The following is a 21,895-nucleotide window of genomic DNA, read 5'->3' on the forward strand; positions in this document are numbered from 1 at the left end:
CAGCGCTTGTTTGGGAATTGCTCGCTGTTTTTGAGTGTGTCGCAGCTGTGAGCGACGCTGGCGACAAATATGGCCATAGCATCATTAATTATCAGGCGATCTTTGTTGGCGTTTGATCGCCACTTAATACATCGAGTATTATCAGCACGGCCCCCACCTATAGCTCTTCGATTACCTGGTCGTCTCCCACAGTGTAATGACGTCATGGCCCAAAAAGTCCAGAGGCTTCAAGCTGACAACGCTCGGCCGGGCTGGGTATCGATGTGTACACGTCACGCATCATCAACGACTAGCTTGGGGGAGAGGTCTACGTATGGCATATATGTATACGATGATGATATCTTGCGGTTCGCTATTCCACCGTACTATTCTATCCACTGAAAAGCCAGCAGGGAACAACGGGTCCACTCGAAAGATTCTCCATCCTCGTTTATCGGTATAGTAGGCTTGGCCTAGTTGATCGTGTAAAGCGGACGCGTATCACATAGACGCTATGGGTAACGCATATATTGGAAAATAAAGTGAGTTACTTCACTAATATGGAAAAGCATATTTCAGTCGCCTGTGTCTGCCGGGTGTGGTCGAGCACAGAAAATAAGTAACAAGAAACAGGCTGAATCATAATTGCTTGTCCTGAACCTGAGGCGCGCTTAGCCCAGCGTTACAAACAAACAAACAAAATGTAAACTTCAATTTCAGCCATCGTTTCTTTTTACAGGTAGCTAAAGAGTTGCTGTAATGAATATCTCTGTCCCGCCCTTTCAGCCCAACCGCTTTTTTACAGCCTATATACATGGCATATCTCACATAACATTAACTTAATTTAACTTTCATTGTACATAACGTCACCATTAATAGCAACGACAATCGTAGTACTGATAATGAATTAAAGTCATATAACCACTGGCGTGCTAAAGCAAGTCGCCAGTTGCTCACATGATGTTCACAGGCTTTTAAATACTGTGTGCGCTCCCCACTCCTCTTCAGGCGTCACGCGGATCCCTTTGAACACTCTGCACAATGCACTAAAGAGGTTTGGTTAACACCATTACAATCATTAGTCTCGTCCCCATCTGCCACTATTACGGGCTGTCAGCTCCGCTTTCCTCTTTTCCTGCGTTTTACAATCACCCGCCGAGAGATGTCACCACCTATTCACTGTAACGGCAGGTTGATATCACGTCGTTTGTCGCCGTTGACTCGAGCCCGAGAGCGACTGGGCCTTGAGTACGCCAGGCGACGACCCGACCCGTGGCGAAGAAGGTTACAACCAGCCAGACATAAAGGAGAATTTAAAATGGATAAAGTGCAAGTGTACGGCATTATGTTATTGGGCCATTCTGTCGTCGAGTGACTCTGTAGATTTTTCGCCTGCTTCGTGTATTTAAATAGATCTGCTCGTTTGCTGTCTGCCGATGCCACACGTGCCATAAGTTGCTTCACAGGCTGTCGCAAAGTCACTCAATGGTCATCGGCCGTAGCCGGTGCTATTGAGCTTGCCTGAGGTTCGGGCAGTTTGCTATTTTTCACTCGAGGAGTAAAAGCAGCTGAGACGTGCTGATGGCTAACTGGACCGATCAACTCGGCCGGACTTGCCTGTGTGTCAGGCGTCTCAGCCGACGCCCGCTGAAGTCGATACGCGAGGACAAGCGCTCTGAGTCCATCTTTGTTCTCTCATTACATTTATTCAATAACACTCCTAGTACGCTCCTGAGCGAGAACAGTATCCAATAATTTGAGCACATGCTTCGTTTGCTACTTCGAGCCAGCTATCCATCCACTTTTCGACTCTCTGCAGCACGAAACAGAGTCGCGTTGATCAGGGAGCCAGGCGAAGTGTACCACTGCCACACAAAAAGACAAAATGTCTCTTCAAGTGGGCGGCATGGAAAATTTAGGCGCCTGGTAGGGTGCCGTTGATAGCGGTGACAAATTAGTCTACGAGACTTCGACCACGATCACCATGGATAAGAGCGCCTAGAATCAGCGTGAGTGTCTGAGTGCTCGGAGATCGGGTGGGTTGCATGCTGTATCTGATGAGCAGGCTGGGGTGCCATTGCCTTTTGCCCGGAACCTTGGCTATGGCACAAGTTATGTTTGTTTTCAATACTGTTGATAAACAATGTCGTTTTTGTAGCAAATGAATAGTAATAAATAAAATTCTATAATATTGAATAGGTTAGTTTTCTGATAAAAGCGCGGGACTGTCTTCTTGTTCGATTACGTTAATACCATAGCCTGCCAGCTAACGCGTGGCGTTTTACGTAAGCGCCGGCAACTTTAACTAACTAGACTCCGTGACAGTCGAAGTGACACAACTTAGCAGATTTTATACATCGGTGCGATTCAAACTCAAGCCAGTTTAGCAGGTCCGCGAAGCTGTTGTGTACGGATAGGGGTCTCACAGAAGCTTTTGCTATGGCGAGTGTGTCCGGCATTGCCAGCAAAGCTTTTGTACCCTCTAGGGATTTTATCACTCTACATAAGGGAGCGGACAGACACAGGGAATAAGACGATCATTGCCCTCGCTGTGTAGCGCCTTTCGTCGCTAGAGCCGAACAATCGAAAGCGCCGAGAAAGAAGCGCCGTTCGTTGCTGATCACCAAATCGAATTAGCTCATACTGTAATACAACAAGCGGGTGCTTAGCGAAACACTCACCGCGTTCCCTTCAGCTGGCCAGCTAGGACATCGGGCTCGTGTGTCGTTAGACAAAGAAAGGCCTCAAAGCATCGCTGGCCCGCAGCAATTTCCAATAGAAATTGTTGTTGCCGGTCTGGGAGCCGCGTTGTGGGAAGGAAGACCTCTGTGTGGGGTAGGCAAAGCAGTCTACCTAACCTGCTACCGTACAATATGCAGTCGGTTCGATAGTTGTGCTACACTTGGAACGGAACTGGAGTTAGCGGCTGATGTGTGTGTCTATGTGGTAATGACCAAGCTGGTAATATACGAGCCAACAGACAAATGAATTGCTGCGTTTTCAAGAGCCGTACCGCGATGGCTCTCGGCGTGTGGCTGTCGACACGTGCGCAATCCTGCCTAATTTGTCTCAATAGATATGTGTGAATGCCCTTCCTATTGTACATACCGTCATACCAAGCTGCTCCATCGTTTCCTCGCAAAATTAGGAGACACCGGGCTGACTAAGTACTGAGAAAGATCACGTAGAATTTTGCAGAAAGACGTAAATGTAAATCTGTGTAGACGCTGCAGTAAACCTTTCTCCGTCCCGGTAGCCGCGCTTTCAACGAAAGCTCTATTGAAGACTGTCTTGATTCCAAAAGGCATCAAGCGTCTCGTCAAACCGTGAATCCAGTAGTCACAGCATCGGTAGCCCAAGTGGGTCGTCTCCCTTCCGATGTGGACTTTGAACCGCGTCAGATCAGATATTGAAACCTGAACGAAATCTGTTATAGCTGATTGTCTAGACTCTATTTTCGTTCGCCTCGATAACTACCGGCGAAGCTCGAATATGAAACCTGCCCCAGGCAAAGGTCTTTAGCTCTAAGTAGTCAACTGCTTCCAGAGCCTGCTGATTGACGTCGCTGTTGTAAACCGATGTTTTCCCCTTTCTCTCTATTCTGAGGCGTCAATTATGAACTTCTTTCGGTAATCTCGCTTTCGAGTCTCGTTCGTTTGTTCGTGCGTGCGTGTTAAATTATTATCGCCATCATTGGCTGACTCAGCGGTGTCAGCCGGCCAGACAGGCAGCGCCAGACACGGAATCTGCCCGGGCGCCAGTACTCCTGGAAACCCGTCTGCTGTGCCGAAGCGGCTGCTGCTGATGCTACCACGAACAGTCCTGGATAAACACTCGCAGCGCTTATATCTATAGCAAGACCAAGAACTGTGGCTCTCCGTTCCAGATAGCGCGGAGCGCAAAACGGCGACGGAGTGGCCATGTAGCGTCCTCGGCTTGGCTCGGACCTGCTTGTCTAGAGCAGTCCGACAACGACTTCCCTTTCGAGAGGAGACTCCAGTCTGTTGGCGTCGCGCGCGGATTCAGGTTGCGCCGTTCCCCGAACACAAATCATAAGAAATCGGCCTTTGCGAAGGCAACAACACATTCGAATTGGAACGGGTAGGATAGAGGTTCGGCAGATCGACACAGACATGATTGACTGACAAATCATAGCGAGGAAAGGGAAAAAAGATACGGATGTAAGTCTGCTTGCGTTGCGCCGATCACGAACATCTTCACTACTGAACGCGCAGCCGTCGCCAATATCGAAATCAAAATCTGCCAACGTGGTGATACGGTGTCATGGTGTTCTTCAACTTTTACCATGTATAAGTCTACCTATCAATGGAAATGCGAAAGTGCAGCGTTCAGACGGAAATTCCGTATAGTTCTGGCTTGGTAACACATCTGCGTGGAGTGGCCGGTTCCGGCATCACCAAGTGACTGTAGATATCCACTACACTAGGTTATGGGTAATGTCTAGTATAATAGACGGGCAGGCAGACTGAGGAAACGGGATGGGTAACGAACACGCTAGCTACTAGCGGATAATCATGTAAAATTTCTCCTTTGCCCCAGCTTGTGACAGTTGCAAATGTTTCACTGGTGCAACAGCGTTGGGCAATTCGTATCTATTGACTTGTTGCAGAAATAAGCTACTTGGTGTCAACTAAGATAATTATACAATTGATTTTTTCACGGAAAAAAGATAACGACTTTTTAAACATTTCATGGCCCACCGGCATCTCGCTCTCAGGCTTCCAGATCATATCAGTTGATCGCCTGTTTCTCAGAGATGAAACAGCGCCTACTGATTCGCAGACGAATCAGCAACATCAGTCGGGACCGCTTTTGCTGTTTCATTCATTTTTGATTCGTCGTGTTGTTGTTATTGGTTGGCTGAGACAAAAAAAAAAACAAGCTGCGCTCTTAGCGCTCTAATAGGCACATTACGCTATTGACTATGGTGGAAGCGGTACGTGGGCCCTGTCGGTGGCTTGGCGACTATCTGAACTATGTCGGAAACTCGATTCCTTCAGACACCGATAGCTCTTCTGTAACTTCGAGTAAGAGACTGTCGTTCTTTCTGAGTGACGGTGAGGGCTAAGTGTTGCTTACGTGTAGAGATAAGATTGCTGGTTGCCATCCGCTTATAGCCATCTTCACAAGATTCAGTTACCGCGGTCGTAGGGAAGCAGACTTTTTACACGAAAATACCCAAACAACATCGCATCCATTTCGCTGGAACATCCGGGGATCAGTGTCTATGCAATTCACCAATTGGCAGTATGCACTCGAGGGGCAGGGACGAAACTCGAGCTGCCTACGCATGTCTCTATGAGTACGCTAAATAAGACGTTGTCGGTTCACGCGTAACAGCGGTGTGTGATGATTGTCCTAAAAAGCCACGTCCGGGTATTGTGTTTAACTAAGTGCTCAGATTGATTTCATGCAGGTAAATAAGAAGGCAGGCCAAAGCTGACCTGGCAAGACGCAAGGGATCTGTTGGGATATCAAGCTAATGACACGGGTCGTGCAGAACGTCATAGCTTTAGAGAAGTAGCAGAAATCTTCACGTGATTGTTTGAACACGAAAATTAAAAGTCAGCCAGCGATTTCCTATATTGGCGTGTAATCGTTGTCGCTCTTCTTTGCCCGCTCAATGACCTGTCACTAACTGAGAAACAGTCACGTCACTGGCGCGTCAACGAGTCGTTACCTGTTCGAATTTCAGATCAAAGACGAGACGAAAAAGAGGAACTTGATTCGATTCCAGCTGCCGCTAGACACCATAAATCATGGCATATCGACAGGGAATAACAACGAAATGAAAAGTGTTTACTTGCGGCGCTGATTAAATTTTAAGTTGCAAGCTGACGAGCGACCGGTTTCTCTATCTCACACGAATTTGTCAGCGTTTCGAGAAAAGAAACTTCGGCTTAATATGTTCTACGAGCGTGGCGTGGCCTTGAGTCGGCCCAGCGTTCCCACCCTTAGGACTAATATCACGTGGTGTCCACTTACGGGAAACAACATCAACAGCAACAACAACAACAACAACAACAACAGGAATGACAGTAAGAAACGCATTAAGACGCTCTGCAGAACGGAATGACAGAGAATTGCGAGCTTAATGATGCTGCTTGTGACGATCCGTCGGCGCCGCGGTGTCTCGACTTTCGACTTTGCTGAGCAAGCAGATCGGTTTCCTCTACTTCCGAAAGAAGCGGTACCGGCGTATCCGGAGCTCATCTCTTCCAGAAAACTCTGAAACAACAGTATTGGCCTAAACCGTCCGGTATTCCGTCGATTATCCTGCGTCAATTGTCCGTTGTTCTTTCGTCCTATAGGAATGGATGGATGCTCTTTGCAGGTCTATGCTACCTATGGTGTATTTCTAATCTACATATGTGACCGTATTCTTAGGGGGCGGCTCTGAATAAAGCTATGTGCACATTACATGTTATTGTTCCAATAACGGTGGCCTGTTTCGACTTACTCTATTTGCTCTGCTCTGGCGTGTCGGCCGGCCGGCAGGCAGGCAGGCAAGCCTTTTTTTGTCCTCAGCAGCTAATATGCGCTCGTTCCTTTCTAGCTATTCGTTCCATCAGCGCGCTCCATCTTCTTCCCTGGTAGTTACGGGATCGTACCCTTGTCGCGACATGAGTTTCACCCTAATTGGTCGCGTCGAGTCGCTTCACTAAATTATAATAACATTGCACAACAACAGCTACCTTTATGTGCTCGGGGCCAGACACGGCGGCGCCAGCTCGCGCCTGTCAGCAACGCCGCCGTTGTCTAGAACACAACAAGCTTAGTCTGAGGATAAAGGGAAAATCGTTTAGAGAGGCTGCCGAATGAATCGCTGTGAATAGCAGACGACGAACGAATCACAGCCGAAGGCGGCAGCAGCAGCAGCAGCTCTGCCGGCAAGGGAACACAAGAAAGCTATCGTTGTCCTATTTGTAGTACTAGTGGCAGTAGCGGCAAGATGTAGTAAGTAATGCGTTGTTATTAGCATAACAACGTCTTCCGCAACATACCGAAGATAGATAGATAGCGCATGCCGTGTCGATGAGTAGTTAGAGCCGATGATCTAGAGGGAGCGCGGGTCGACGGGCGGGAAAATTTAATAAAAATATAATAGAAGTAGAAACTGGTTGAAATTGGAGAGAATTCAGTGAGTTATTTGCATATGTATAACCATATATATATATATATATATATATATCTACCTAAACTCGATGTGCTAGAGAACGCCCTCGTCAATTCCTGGTGAAAAATTGTAAGCGGGTATTATTGAATCTTGGTCTGGGTCGGAAACATTCTTGTGAGCTTTGAAAATTCAGCGATAACTTTTCGCCAAGGACATGGACGCGCACAGGTGAATAGGCCGGGGATACAACAGTGACGAAGTGAGAATAACAACGAACCAAACTGTGAAGCGATAGGCAAAAAAAAGGTATACTTATAGAGAAGATTTACCAATATACATCTATGAAGCCCGTCAGTGAGAACCGTACCGTCGAACCCTTTCGTCGCGCTAACAACTGTCATAGCTTTATGTCGCATACCGTCTGTGGGTAATGCTCATTGACGTTGACCCGGCCTCCATCGGATCAAAAATGTTCTCAGCTGTCAAACAGCTTATTCGTCTCTTACGGTCAGCATTGCTCGAGCAGGTTGCGCTATTACTGCAGTGTTTGGCTTTGACAACGGCCTCATCTAGGTACTTTCATAACTGCAATAATAACAACAGCAACAGCAACAACAACAACAACAACGAAGTCAGCAGGAGCAGCACTAGCAGCTCCTGCGTCTAATTATTTCCTGGGGCGAAACTGCCCTTTGTCTAGGTAATGTTGTAGCCAGCGTCTCTAGCTAGCGTCTCCGAGGTGGTATTTCTGATAGTCGTGACGCGAGTTTCACAACAGCTGATCTATTTCAGCACGTCTGTAGCCGCCGTCGCGAGCGCTATTTTTGCTGGTAAACATCCTATGACCGACTGGGCTTTTCGCAAATCTTGCGATTTTCGACTCCTTGATCGATTCGCCCTTTAGTGTCAGCCCATCCATCCATCCATCCATCAGTCTCGAAATCTGCGTGTGCGGACAGGCGTATTTCTACGTCGCCTACAATCCCTACTGGAATCCTGGCCAATTTTGTTGTATGATACATACTTACTACTGCGGTGGCAGCGCGAGTCGAGCGTTCAGTCGTCATAGCAGCAGCAGCAGCAGCAACCCTCAATCAGCAGTTAAAGACCAGGTAGTAGCGAGTAGACCAAGTAAATAGACTGTCCTCGTTGTTCACCGTATTCGGTTATTGGCCTTCGGCTTTCGGTACCCGTCGGGGACGGTAAACGGCCCGAAGAGACCGGCCTTCATTTGGATTCCGCGACTTGTTGGCACCGCCGTTACCGCTGTGGGCACTGACGCTGTTAGGAAAAAACGGCAGAAAATTACATCTTTGGTGCGAGTGGCTACGCACGAGTGTTAGAATGTCAGCTTGTGAGTGCCTGCGCGTTAGTGCGTATGTGTGCACCAGTTTGTGTGTATACGTCTACCTGTAGTTGTTTGTCTGTGTAAAATTCTTCCCCCATCTCCCTTTCTTGATCTGTGCATCGCTCGTGGTCTATAGTTAGGCTTATGTCTTGTGACTTCAGCTGGCTATACGTGCGACCAATACGTCGTCGAGCGACCCGCAACGAATCCAATGACTGATTCCAGTGACTAGTAGCCAAAACAACGATCTCAACAACAACAACAACAACAACACCACCACAAGCGGGCCAGCTAACGCGGTGCGTTGAGCGTGCAAACGCCGCTGCCCTATCGTCACACTGTTACATGCTAGCGTCTACGATGCCTGTTGTCTGAAGCGAAGATGCTTTGACTGCGACGGAACTCGACGATCGATCTTGGATTGTCGCTAAGCGGTCGCTCGGCATGATGATGATGATGATGACTGGGATACTGTTGCTGCAGCCCGTTCTCGCGCGAGGTTTGTTAAGCGGCGACGGCAACAAAAGCAGTCAGCGTGGCCGTGGCCGTCGCCGATGCCGTTGTTGTAGTAACCGAGAGCGTGGCTAGACCGAAACAAACAGAAATTGCGCGTAGACGAGTCTACGATGAAGACGAGAAATCAAATTGACGCGTCAATTTTTCTACTCAGCCAACGCAGCTAGCGAAGTATAGAGGAGGGCTCCATCCTTCTCAAACTGGGTGGCGTGATCGGCTTCAGCAAGCGGTCGATTACCAGCGGCCGTTCGAGGAGCAGCGACGCCGGCCGATATGATGACGACGCCTCGAATTGAATTGGGCTTGGCGGGCCTTGTTGAGTGTTTTTGATTGAGACGAAGTTCGGAGTGACAGCTCCGTAGGCCATCATTTTGTCTCGCTGACCGACGAGGTCTATAGGAGACGAATGTCTTGTTAATACTGCCGGTAGGTGGTCAAGTAGGCGAACACGACCTGTTCTGTTGACTCCAATGTGGGGCACACAGATAGATGCTTACATGTATTCTCGCGTCAGCCGTTACGTGGTCGATCACGGAGGATGCGGTCGCTAAATAATAAGAACAACATAAACAGCCGCAACAGTTGACCCGCTGATAGCTCGTCATATTGCTTCTACTATATCTGTCTATATAGTCTGGCTAATTATGCCGCCAACAGAGCCTTTTGACAATATGGACGCGTATGTATAATGCAGATATTATCCCAGTCGGCCCGTGTCCCTGTCCTTTGCTTCCTCGTGCTACCAGGGTAATTACCAACACAACATGCAGCTACCGCCCGTTGATTTCTTTGGCTGCTTTTATAGCTGCATGCATAGCTTCTGTTCAAATGGTAAGAACGATGACTCTATAATCAAGATCCTCATCATCATCGACAACAGCAGCAGCAGCAGCATCCGAAAAATAGAAGATCAAGACGGAAAGCACATGATTACATAGTGTCTGCGGAAGCGATTACAGTGCCAACTTGAATGACGCCCATTTGTCGCGCCCTCTCTGACTTCATGTTTGATTGGGGCATACTTAACGCCCACCCTCCTGGATATCCCTCTCGCGTCATCCCTATTTGCTACACATATAAATGCGTGCATATGGTTGTAACACGCAGCGAAAGCGACTCTCGCAGAACATCGTGGTCATTGTGATTACGGTTACGCCGAGTTGATGTTATCACCGCCTCCTTGGACGTTGCAGGGCGGTCGCTCAAATCGTCTATAGATGTCATGAAGTACTTTTACGGGCGTTAAGTCGGTGGAGCGCGAATGACAGCCGCGATGTATTAGTGAGCCCCTAAATAGACGTTGATCTAGCTACATGAGCGAACGCTACGTTCTACATTGCTGTTTTGTGTAGCCGTATAGTTCGTTCAGCAGCGTTGTAACGTTTGCCGGGCAGAAAGCACATGGCCATGAGAGGTAAATCGAAGGGTTGAAATAAGCTTAGTGAAAAATCTGTTTTTGAAGTATTCTGATGTCATGCAGCGGTCAAGATGAAATTACAGCGGCGACCAGACTGGCAAACGCGATGGATAGGTTCGTAATGGATTTCCAACGATGTAGCTTTATGATGAAATAGTCGTTGACTTCAGTCGCCGCTGTCATCGGCGTCGGTCTGAATGCAATGTAATGTCTGCCTCGTTCGCCTGCTCCTCAGTTGGTCGGCGAGTGACACATAGGGGAAAACGAAGCTGCTGTGTCATATACTTCTATAGTAACAGTAGTTTCTGTCGTATTTGGCTTCAAATTATTGTATAGAAAACACGCACATATATACAGCGACATTTGTTTGTTTTGTATCCTCGATTCTGAAATCCTGGCAACAACAGACAGAGGCGGCGAACACGCAGATACAACAAGCAACGAGACCCAGCTCCGCTTGCTTGATGCCACCAGTGCTTACAGATATCATATATTACATACACATGCTACGATATAGCCAAGGTTGTGGTAGACGCTGTGGCGGGCAGATGGAGGCGGAACGTCATCCGACCATCGGTGAACGCAGGCACGTTAGATATTCACTTTCATCATCAATATTATACAGCCGACGATTCGTAGATATATATAGAGGATTAGAAAAAAAACTGGTCTGCTGCCATCGAAGAATTGACTCTTTGTTATGATCTTCATCACTACTTTCACAACTGAAGTAATAGGCGCGTACCGCTGTAACAGAAGTTGGCAATTTGTTTATATATATTACATATGTATCGATAAAAGGAGCGATAGGAAAAAGCAAATAGTGATCACAAAAAGTACAAATCCATACGGTAGCAATCACGCGACGGAAACCCATAAACATCGACTTTAACGACATCATCGTACGAGCAGAGCTAACGATTGAATTGACTGTTTTCGTGTTTCTGTTAACCGCGAATGGTAAATGCCCATCGAAATGATCGTCTTAGCTTTCCCCTAGGAATCAGATATCAAATATGATGTAAAAAACCTTTTCTTCAAGATAGTTTTAGACAACTTTACAAATGTTGAAAACCGACAATGATGGGCATACCAGTGAAGTGAATAGATGGTTTGACTTACTCTTAAGGTAAGATAATGCTGAAACATGTTGATGTTGCAAGTTCCCGGGAATTAGGCCAGATTTTAACTTTTGGCATGCCAGATAAAGATGTAATAATAACTGGGCCGGCTAAACCAGAAAGGTGGCTTGGGTTCGCGTGACCAAGTAAAGTTAATACGTTCGTAATAAAAGTTTACGGCTAAAATTTAAAAATTTACAAACAAGTTCCACATTTCCTTTAGCTTTAGGCCACTGAGCTGTCTCCCTTTCGAGAGTGTCTGGCGGCTTGTCCCTCTTTTAGTCTACTGTCAACTGACGCCGACTGTTTTTGAACGCGTGTCCGCAGTCGAAGCCACCTTCGACCACGAGGGGCCACGTGCAATTCCAGAAACACATATTGAAGCTTTGCAGGCTCCGTCAACTCCCCAGCCCAGATATCTGCACCAGCAGCAGGTCTAATTTGTTGTACGTTCCTATGAAATGGTTGCGCCACAGAAGAAGCACGGTTCTTAGCGGCGGGCCAGTCGCCACAATAGTTCCAGGCCATTAGCTTAAATCCCGATGGCCTCCGCAGCCCCAGCAACTATGGAGGCACGGGTAAAGGCTATGGTGTATTTCAGTGTCGGGTATTTATGACAGCACACTAAACAGCAAGGCGAGATAAGCCACAGCAGCATAAAGCAAGCGGGGAGGGCAGACGGCCAAGTAGGCGATTTCTCTCGTGACATACACAGATCATCGGCGGCTTGTACGCGACCGCATTGGCTTTGCTGTTCAGCCAAGCTTGGTTGAGGCAAGGGATTTTGCTGTGGCTAGTGATGTTATTGTTGATGTTAAAGTTGTAGCTGCTACGACAGCGGTCTTCAGCTATTGAACCGATACCGCGCTGTTGTCTTGTAGGAGGATAACCTCAGTAAACGTCGCCCACAAGAGAGGTCGTAGGGTGGCGTTAGCGTCGCGTTCGAACTGCGACCCCCCACGCGAAAAGTCTTCGCTACTAAAGAAAAGCAACCTCAAACGACAGCGCTTCCTTCTTCCCTGACTTCGACATCAGTTCTTCCGGCCCATCGAACTCGCCTTATGCTCGGTTTACTGGAAGTTTTCGATGGGGTCTCGCCGGACCACAGGATAAAGCGAACTGGCAATCAACCATCAAAGCGACGCGTGACGGTAGAGATGCTAACAGCTTTAGAAGTGGTAGTCGCTTGACAAGGAGCAAATCTCATCGTAGCTCCTGTGTGTATTGGGGCCGTATAGCTGGTTCTCAATATTGTGCAGCGGCTATAAGCCATGATTTGCCACAAATCGCAAATCACGAAACTGTTTCCTCTGGCCCGATCTAGCTTAGCCACTTTAACATATTAGACCAAAGCGAACACCGATAGCGGCCGATATGGCAAAGGCTGTTGTGGTAGCAGCCATTTCGCAAGCAGTTCCTGAATATGCGAACGCTAATGAAAAGGGACAAATCTTCAAGCAAAGTTTTGACACGCGACAGTGAGCTTGGTCCACAGGCCTACTACAGGCGCACTAGACAGAAATTGATCAGCATCTTGTATATTGGAGTTTTTATTAGATTCGGCCATATGGACTGTCCATTAAAACAGACACGATCACGTGGAATGGGTCATCGTCGACAAGCGTAAGCGAGTACTTGCCATGATGTAATGGCGAAGAAGGAATTGCACACAGAATTGAGTGTGGCGTACATATATAATTGTTTGTGTGTGCGTGTGCAATGAAGCTTAGGTCTACAGGCAATCTACAAACAGGCAAACTACATGCAAATGAACATCTAATAACGTTTCGTTTTCAATGTTCATATTTCTTTTTCAGACGAATGTTTCCACCTTTCCGCGTTCGCATGTCAGGTCTCGAGCCGAAAGCAAAGTACGTGATGCTTATGGATATCGTGGCCGCTGACGATTGTCGCTACAAGTTCCAGAACCGGCGTTGGGTTGTGGCAGGCAAGGCCGATCCAGAGATGCCCAAGAGAATGTACATTCACCCCGACTCGCCAGCCACCGGAGAGCAATGGATGCATAAGGTTGTCTCATTTCATAAACTCAAACTTACCAACAACATTTCGGACAAGCACGGATTTGTAAGTATGTTTTCCTTTTATGCTCGGCCTGATATTAGCTTACACGTAACTTCTCATAGGCAATTAGCCAAGCTTACACGGAGACGTGTTTTTGCGTCCCATCACGACCTGCAGCTGTATAAACTTTAGATCTTTGATTTGCGAAGTTCCTTAAGTGGATCGTTCTTATCGCTGTTCCATTTTACCCTGAGCTGTATGTGTACAATATTCTTCTCCGAGTAGCACTACACATACTGAAGCGGGTTAAATCGAGGCTGCGTTGTCTTCGTCAACCGACCGGTGGCAAGCGAACCTGAAGCCAAAGCTCTACTTAGAGTAGGGTATGGTTAGGCACTACCCCCACTGTAGAATTCAATCCTTGCTATTCAAGTCTTGCTAATTTTTTTCTCCCCTATGTTATCTAACTGTTCCACACGAACTCCCCCTAGTCCCTGCCGTAGGGAGTTTGTATAAAGAGATCCCTTTTCAGCAAGCTTTAAAGCAGCAAAGGAACACAGCGGATTTTAGTGCACATCAGCGCGTTCACCTCCAATTCATTTGCTTCCTGTTCTGCATGCTGACTCGGCTCCGAACCTCCAACAACCGTGTCGTGTCCCAAAGTGCCCCCCTCTCGTCTCAGTTTGTCCAAGTCCAGCATTGACTGACTGGCAAACCACCGACAGTTTTTCGCTGTCTACTCGTTTCGGTGCCTGCTGGCTAACTTATTGACTGCATAGGTTAGCTAGATGCTAGCGACATTGACGGATTCTGGCGACCGATCGCATCATCAGTAACGGCGAGCAGTGGTACGTGCAAAGGGCGCTTATTTTCAAATAGCAGTGACAGTCGTAGTAGCAATCGTTGTCGTGTGCTGGATGGAGGGTGCATGCCAAATCAAGCTGCTTGCTGTGTCCCTCGATCGCTCTCTGCGTGCAATCTTCAGTCGTTTCCCAATTTCAGCCGCTGTTTCCCGTCATCATTGTAACTGCTGCTGCTGCTGCTGCTTCTGCTGCAGTAGGAGCAGCATCCGCCGCGCCTTGTGTCATCCTTTCGCCGCTGCCAATGCTGGTGCTGGTTCGGGTGGTTGGCTACCTCGAGCTTCCTCTTCGTGGTTCAGTAACGCCAATGGAAGGATAGCTGAGTATATCATGCTTGTAGATGGCCCTTCGCAGCTCCATCTCTCGCGCTCCGTCGGGGGGAAACGCCCTTGCTACCCCCGTCATTGGTACTGTTCCCTCTCCAAGGCTTGCCGCTGCTGCCCCAGTGATAGCTGCTTCCTTGCCAAGAGAATGGGATATCCCCATTTCCCTACGTCCTCTGTTTGTTTCATTCGAACCCAGCCGTCTGCCGGCCCCACATCTGGAACTACAACTAGCGCTGGCACGACCACTAACGGCAGTCTTTCAATCTCTTTTCACCCATCTCCAGTGAGTCTTATCTTGACGAAAAATCCATTTGCGCCTTCTCAACTGTTTGTGACGTTGCTGATGCCAATTAGCTTGCCCTGCCCTTCCACATATCGGCCTAGATCTCCGGGTCCTCCCCTCTAGCCCCATCTTCTGCTCGTTTGCCCTCGACTGGCTTTTCCTTTAAGAGGACTACGATTGTCGCTCCTTTTCGCTTTGTGTATCTCGTTTGTACCGAGTCTGTATTGATGGCCAGGCCGTGCCGGCGACCATGTCGGTTCGATGTGCGGCTCTTTCGTTCTTGCTGCAGCTGGTTATCCCACGCTATTCGTTGATCATGGTACAGAACATCACGATGTTCTCCACCCTATCTTGGCTATGATGGCGAGCCAAGCACTCTTACATGAGCGGCGTCATCTGCCCCCCCCCCCCCCATTATCTGTCCCTCTTTTGCTTCTTCCCTTAATTCAGGCTTCAGTGTCGCTCACACTCTACCCGCGCGTAGCCGCCCTACAAAGATCTTCGTAGCTCATTATGTTGCCATGGAAACGAGTGCAGTGGGCTGTGGACGCGCCTGCCCTCCGCTCATGGTTGCCCAATCTGCTTCGGTTTCCGTCCGGGGCTGGCGACCGCATCAAAGGGGAAAGGGGCCAGCGAAAGGGCAAACGGACGTATTGAGGGAGAACAGCAGGGGCAAATTCCCTTTTTCTTTCCCAGCTTTCGCCACCCCGTCGCATGATCCGAAGCCCTCACATACTGGGGTGTAGATCGCTGAGAGGTAGGTTGATGACGGGATCCGGGGCTATGTCTAGTGAGCGCTGCTTTCAAAGAGGAGCGGGGGAAAGGCACCAGCGTCAGCGGTTTAGTGGCCGCCCGTTTAGTGATGGAGCAGCGCTATGGTCGAGGGTGATGCGCAAAGAGAGAAAGAGAGAGTAAATACCAACGGGTAAACCGACTGACTTCAACTGTTTTCTGTGGATGAGGCTGGGTGTTGAGGTTGGTTAGGCCATCGAGAAACTGAACGAAAGAAGCTGTTCATCGCTGCAACATAGGGCTCCAGCGCAGCGGCTTCGTTGAGCGACGAGTGGGAGGTCTCAACGAGACTGTGGAGATTGGCCTGCTCCACTTCCCAAAGTAGGACTCAGCCAGGTTCAAACAGGCCCAACCTCTTCTCTTCCGGGTTTTTTTTATCCCAAATGGGAGCGCCGTTATCCGTAGCACAGTACGGAAGGGAGCATTGTACCCGCAAATTCTCTATGGCTATGCGAATGCGCAGCAGTATACAGCCAGACAACGACCAGTGCTTCTTCTATTGCTATCGCCGCGACCCAGGCTGATATCCAGCCAGGCACGCTTCTGCCTTGAGGACGTGTAGAGGCAGCTTTTGCGCCGACAGCAAAGGCATTGCTAATGGCTCCGATCTCAAAAGACGACTGGACGATTGAGTAATTGGTTGGAAAGTTTCTTAACAAAAGATGGCCACAGATTCCCTGATCAAAGGGTGAACACAGGATCTATTATAACGGATTTCTTAAAATGTTTGATTTTGTCCGTGTTGGCTCTATTTACTCCAATAGTTTCTCTCATTGTTTTTGTTTTACAGCAAACGATACTTAATTCGATGCACAAGTACCAGCCTCGGTTCCATCTCGTCAAGACGTGTGATTTGGCAAAGCTGCCGTATTCGACGTTCCGTACGTTTGTCTTCCCTGAAACCCAGTTCATTGCGGTTACTGCCTACCAAAATGAGAAGGTAATTAAGGCTATTTCTATTAATTACAATCAACTTTCAATGAAATATTAATAATGACTGTAGGCATATGAATAAACGCATTATTACTGCACAATAACGAAACACGGATAAAAGCTGCGTTTGCTTCTTTTCTTTTGTCTTATAAATCGAATATCGTATTCTCAGATTTACTATAGATTTCCTCGTCATTTTTATGCAATATTGATTTTACGTTTGTTCTTTAGTTTTACGCTTGATGTTCGAAGTAACTTATCATGTGTGCTTATCAGTATAAGATTCTGTATCTGGATTGATAACTCAGTAGTCAATACTCAGCTGTGTATCATCCTTAAGATGTGCTAGAAATAGTTATGTAAATTATGTTCTGTTCGGTCTGCACCTACATGCCTACGAATATGTCTAATTGCTTGCGAAATGTGTTCGGTTCCCGTCGTCACACGATTTTATTTTCGTTCAATCGTGGCATTACACACGAGCCATCAGGTCAACAAAGCACTTCATGGAAACCCTATGCCACTTTGGTGAAGAGTGACGCAACATTCTCCCAAATGTTTCTTACCCACTTGCGTTCCAGCATCTTTCTATAGATATATATCGGGTTTCGAAACCTCCCGCTCGTCTTTTGCTCTTTTGAGTTTCGTACGGGACCGAAGCCATAGCTGTTGGTGTAATCGTCGAAATCTACTAACCCCCATGTACCTTTTGGGTTTGGCTTTGTGCGCATTCGGTGTCTCTTTCCACTTTCAGATTACGCAATTGAAGATCGACAATAACCCGTTTGCGAAAGGCTTCCGAGAGACGGGCGCAGCTCGTAAGGACAAAAGAAAATACGCTCTACCCCCGGCGTCAAAGTCTGGAGTGCTGGCCGGTCTTCAGCCTGGCGGAACACTGCCCACACGACTTAGTGGCACCGACGACGAATCGGAACCTGAGGACCTGCCAGCGATTCGAAACAGCGCCAGTGCAAGTCCACCTAACGGACTGTCGATGTCAAGTCTGTCCATAGGAGCTCACCGCCTGACCAGCCTATGTGGAGGCTTTGCGGGGCCGCTATCAACCAGCGGAGGCCTCAATATGTTGGGTCTGCCACCGTCTCCAGCCTCGCCTTCGCCTCCGGCACCACCAGTTCTGCCTGACCTGCTTCTTCAGCAGCAGCTAGCCCAGTATCGGCAGTTACATGAAATGCTCGTACTCGCACAATCTACTCAGCTACCGCCCACGTCCGTACCCAGCCCAACTTTGGACCCACATTTAACCATGCGGAGTCTTTTATTGTCGCAGTTGACGGCCAACCGTTACAACCCATACGGACGTCCGCCCTCGGCTGGAGACAACTGAATTGTCAATCAAACCGCTCTTCTAGTCAAACAAAACTAACCATCTAACTAAGTTAAGCAACGCGCCAAACGTGTGAGGTGCTTTGCGGCAACAAGAGCAACACGATGAATAGCAGTAGCGTACAGGGACAAGTATGGACATCGTCGTAGATATGGGAAGCAGTACCTCATTGCAATACTTCAGCCAGTCCACGTTGTGAAGTATTGCACTATTGTTCACCGTTCGATCATTATATTCAGCAACAGTATTTAACGTCGAGTCGGTTCGTGCCCACTGCTGGACCCACTTTTGCTCTGACAGTACCACTTCGAATACGACTTCGGTTACTTAAATACTTCTGCCGACAAGACTACTTACCATTGCAGATTAACACTTGTAGCATTTGGCGAAGGGGACCTAATGTGTCCCTTGCCTAATCGTTATCATCATAAATATCACCGTCACAGTCGATCATTATTAACCGATACTCAACTTTCAATCTTTGACTCGCGCGGCCGAAGGAATTCTCTTTTGCCTAATTTGCTTCGGAGCCGCTGCTACTGCTCCACAAAGGATTCTCTACCCACCAACTTCTGCCAATCTGGCTATAAACACATCGACATAGACACAGCACACACCTTGTGTGCTGTAGGAGCAACTGGCCGCGCGATCCTAGCGTTGAGCGCGAGTGTCGGCAAAACAACAAGCATATTGAAGTTTCCTATCATCAAGCACTGTAGCATCGGCTCGCAGGTGCGACCAGCATCCGTGTAAATGTATTCCGGTCCGCTCCGGTGCCGCTGCGAGCAATGGCCGGTCGGTAAAAGCCAACGAAGGCGCCCCCAGATCGTACGACGTAGCTCGATTGACTGAAAGACAGACAGACAGACAGATGTTGGCGGAGATAGAAGGACAGACGAAAACCAGCGATCCAAAGAGTCAGCCGCCCTTCTACTGATCTACAGAACGAGATGGAATTAACGAAGGAAGCTAGTAGACAGCCAGGCAGCCAGGCAAGCGAGCATGTGTAGCGACCCACCTTGTTAATGTATATATAATGTAAATATTAGCCATGTATGGGACTCGAGGCTACGGAGTATGCTTGGCTGACAGTACAGTAGATACAGCCAGCATAGACTGTCACGTATATACATCGAGCACACGCATCCACAGCATGGTAGAAATGGAGGAAGAGACGAACATGGACAAACATTCGAACGAAAATATACAGGTACATACATACATAAACAAACGAATATAGGTACACACAACGAGCAGCCGCACAAAAACATAGGCTAAAACAAAAACAGACAGCTTCTGGGCAAGATGAGGACCAGGAAAATACAGAGACAGGAATAACAACAACAGTAATAATATAGATAGCATCGACAAAGTCGGTACCATCTACGCATGGTTTATAAGGGACGATGCTAAGCAGCGCCTGGACGCTACTCGATGCTGGGTGGATAACCACGAATCGTAATAGTGTAAACGGCACCAATTGGCACCGATGTTGTTTCAATCTACCGTACTTCGTCAGGCGTATCCGTACATTTGCGCGTCTATTGCGTTCAGTCAGTTATTTCAACGCGTATCATTTGTTGGGCGAACGGAGTCTGAGCAATTGCACAACATTCTCAAGTAGTCACGACGAAATTCTTAGCTGAGCAGAGCGACCTTAGGCTGGCTGGTCAGGGGCATATAACGATCATGTGCCCGCCATGATTGCTAAGCCAGTCTCCGCCCAAGTGATGATCAAGCAACTGACATAGTAACAGTAACTAACATTCTCGATTTCTGTACCCTCAGCTAACCGCTAACTGCACAGTGGTCTCACACTGGGGCGGACGTGTCCTCACGAAAACGACGTCTGCCAATCGGCTTTGCCTAATGCCTCTTCGATCAGGCGTCTTTTTTTTTTACTTTCCCATTAGCTAGAAACGGATGGTGACCAGTATAGGGTGCGCAGATACCGAAGTAGAGCTGAGCCGTTCAACGATGCACAACAGCCGCCATAGAATGTGTCGAGCTCTAGACCAACGTATCCCCTTTGAAATCTAAGCCACTAGAATAAAAAACCAACAGCGTCTTGTGGAAAATTAGAACTGGTAAACTGTAGATAATAGCTTAAAAGACCCTCCTGAGAAAAAATCTTGAAGACATCTTGACAAGCGTTCAAAACATAATGAATTGTGTACGGATAGGCTAAGGAGCAAAGAAGCCTCAACAGTGGTAGCAATCCGATTCGCAATAATCGACCCAAAACTTGAGAGGTTTAGAAGTGGGGTGATCAAATCTAAATATGAGGTATGGTGAATGACTAGAGGGAGAACTATGTGGGCTTCAACCTTTCCTGACGAGCGTATATCGCTGCGAAGATCTGCCGGCTGTAGGGAAGCCTTTCGACGAGAAACATTCGCTGTAGGCTGCGCCCTCTCGAGCTGATCAATAAGTGCAACAATTTAACAGAGTTCATTGTCGGTGTATAGTTATTACTAGAAAAAGATGCAAACACATCGTGCTACAATTGTGTAATTACTAATCCTGACCAGGTAGGCAACAGAGGGCGCGTAGGCCGAATAATGCATTCAACATGAAATGATGAAGTCGACAAGCAGAACAGGTTTTTCTAGAGTCAACTAGGGCCGACACCTCGGTCCGAACGCTTCGCTACATTACAGACAGAATCCCGGTTAGCCGCATGAACGGCGTGGATAACACGTGTATGTGTAGGTGACGTACGTTTGGCGTTGGCAAAAATCACAGAAACAGATTTCACAGATCGACTACGACGGGGGGTGCGTGGTTGCCGGATAAGAGCGTCGAGTCCCACATCAAGTACTATCTATGTATTAATATTGTTGTTATTATAAAAAAATGTATCATGAACTGTCTCAGCTAAGCAGCAAAAAAACATTTTGATATTTTGTTCTGTTTCGTCAAAAACAAACATCATCTAGGTACTATCGCATCGAGGTAGGAAACAATGCTACAACGATAAAAAACACAAACGACTTCGAAGTGTTTTTATAGAAAATGTATTACAAAGCATCAAACCCCCATAGTACGTGCAACAAACAAATCTAAATACGAAAGGATTAACAGAAGAGATTTTATCACCGTAACCGCTTTGAGAAAAAGATTGAAACTAAGCCAAGTAAACAAACAAGTTATCGAACGATTAGGGGCTATAAACACTAATATCATATAATAATGGCGATGATGATGACAATAGAAAGGCAAGTGTAATAGGTGAAAATAAATGGTAAAACTTCGATTTAACGAGCTGACAGGTTTGTGAATTTCTCATTTCCAATTTGGGATGCGAACGCATTCTCAAACAAGTTAGATCACAAGCTACGTTACGGGTTATTGGTTACCTGCTTTCTACCCACAGGCAACTGATAGATCAAGCTTTCCCTTCCATCGTAGGATATAACAAAGGACGAGTTGTAAAATGTAACTTTAGGCGTACCGAAGGTCCATTGCCGTAGTGACGTCCATGCTTTGTATGGAAACAAGGCAGAGTCAAAACGACAACCTCTTACGAAACGAAGTACGCTTAACAAGTGACTCGGTAAGGCTAGACAGATAAATCATTTTTTCATTTGGGTAAAAGATACAGCTAGCGTTCAAAGCAGCTGGGACATTTGGGCAAAACCCAGCTCAGTTCACGCTTGTTTTCGACTATATGCGGCCAGATACATCCGAATACGCCTCCATAACGTTTACATTGTCCAGATAAACGCGTCAGTTCAGCGAAAAGAAGCCTTCAACAAAAATCAATTTGAGCTTTCTTCTGCCTTAACAACATGTACACAGCTCGTACACACGCA

General features: G+C 47.5%; 1 protein-coding gene across 1 annotated transcript in view; it reads left to right on the top strand.

Moving 5' to 3' along the window:
- Positions 1–21,349, top strand: part of LOC111269257 (T-box transcription factor TBX2) — a 28,508-nt gene extending 7,159 nt beyond the window's left edge. Inside the window, exons 2-4 of the mRNA XM_022848717.2 lie at positions 13,337–13,604; positions 16,593–16,742; positions 17,490–21,349. Coding sequence (XP_022704452.1) covers positions 13,337–13,604; positions 16,593–16,742; positions 17,490–18,080 — 1,009 coding nt within the window. The 3' untranslated portion in view covers positions 18,081–21,349. The remainder of the gene's footprint in view (positions 1–13,336; positions 13,605–16,592; positions 16,743–17,489) is intronic.
- The last annotated feature ends 546 nt before the right edge of the window (positions 21,350–21,895 follow it).

Source organism: Varroa jacobsoni, unplaced genomic scaffold (genome assembly GCF_002532875.2).
Source record: "Varroa jacobsoni isolate VJ856 unplaced genomic scaffold, vjacob_1.0 scaffold_1369, whole genome shotgun sequence".
NCBI classification, from domain to species: domain Eukaryota; kingdom Metazoa; phylum Arthropoda; class Arachnida; order Mesostigmata; family Varroidae; genus Varroa; species Varroa jacobsoni.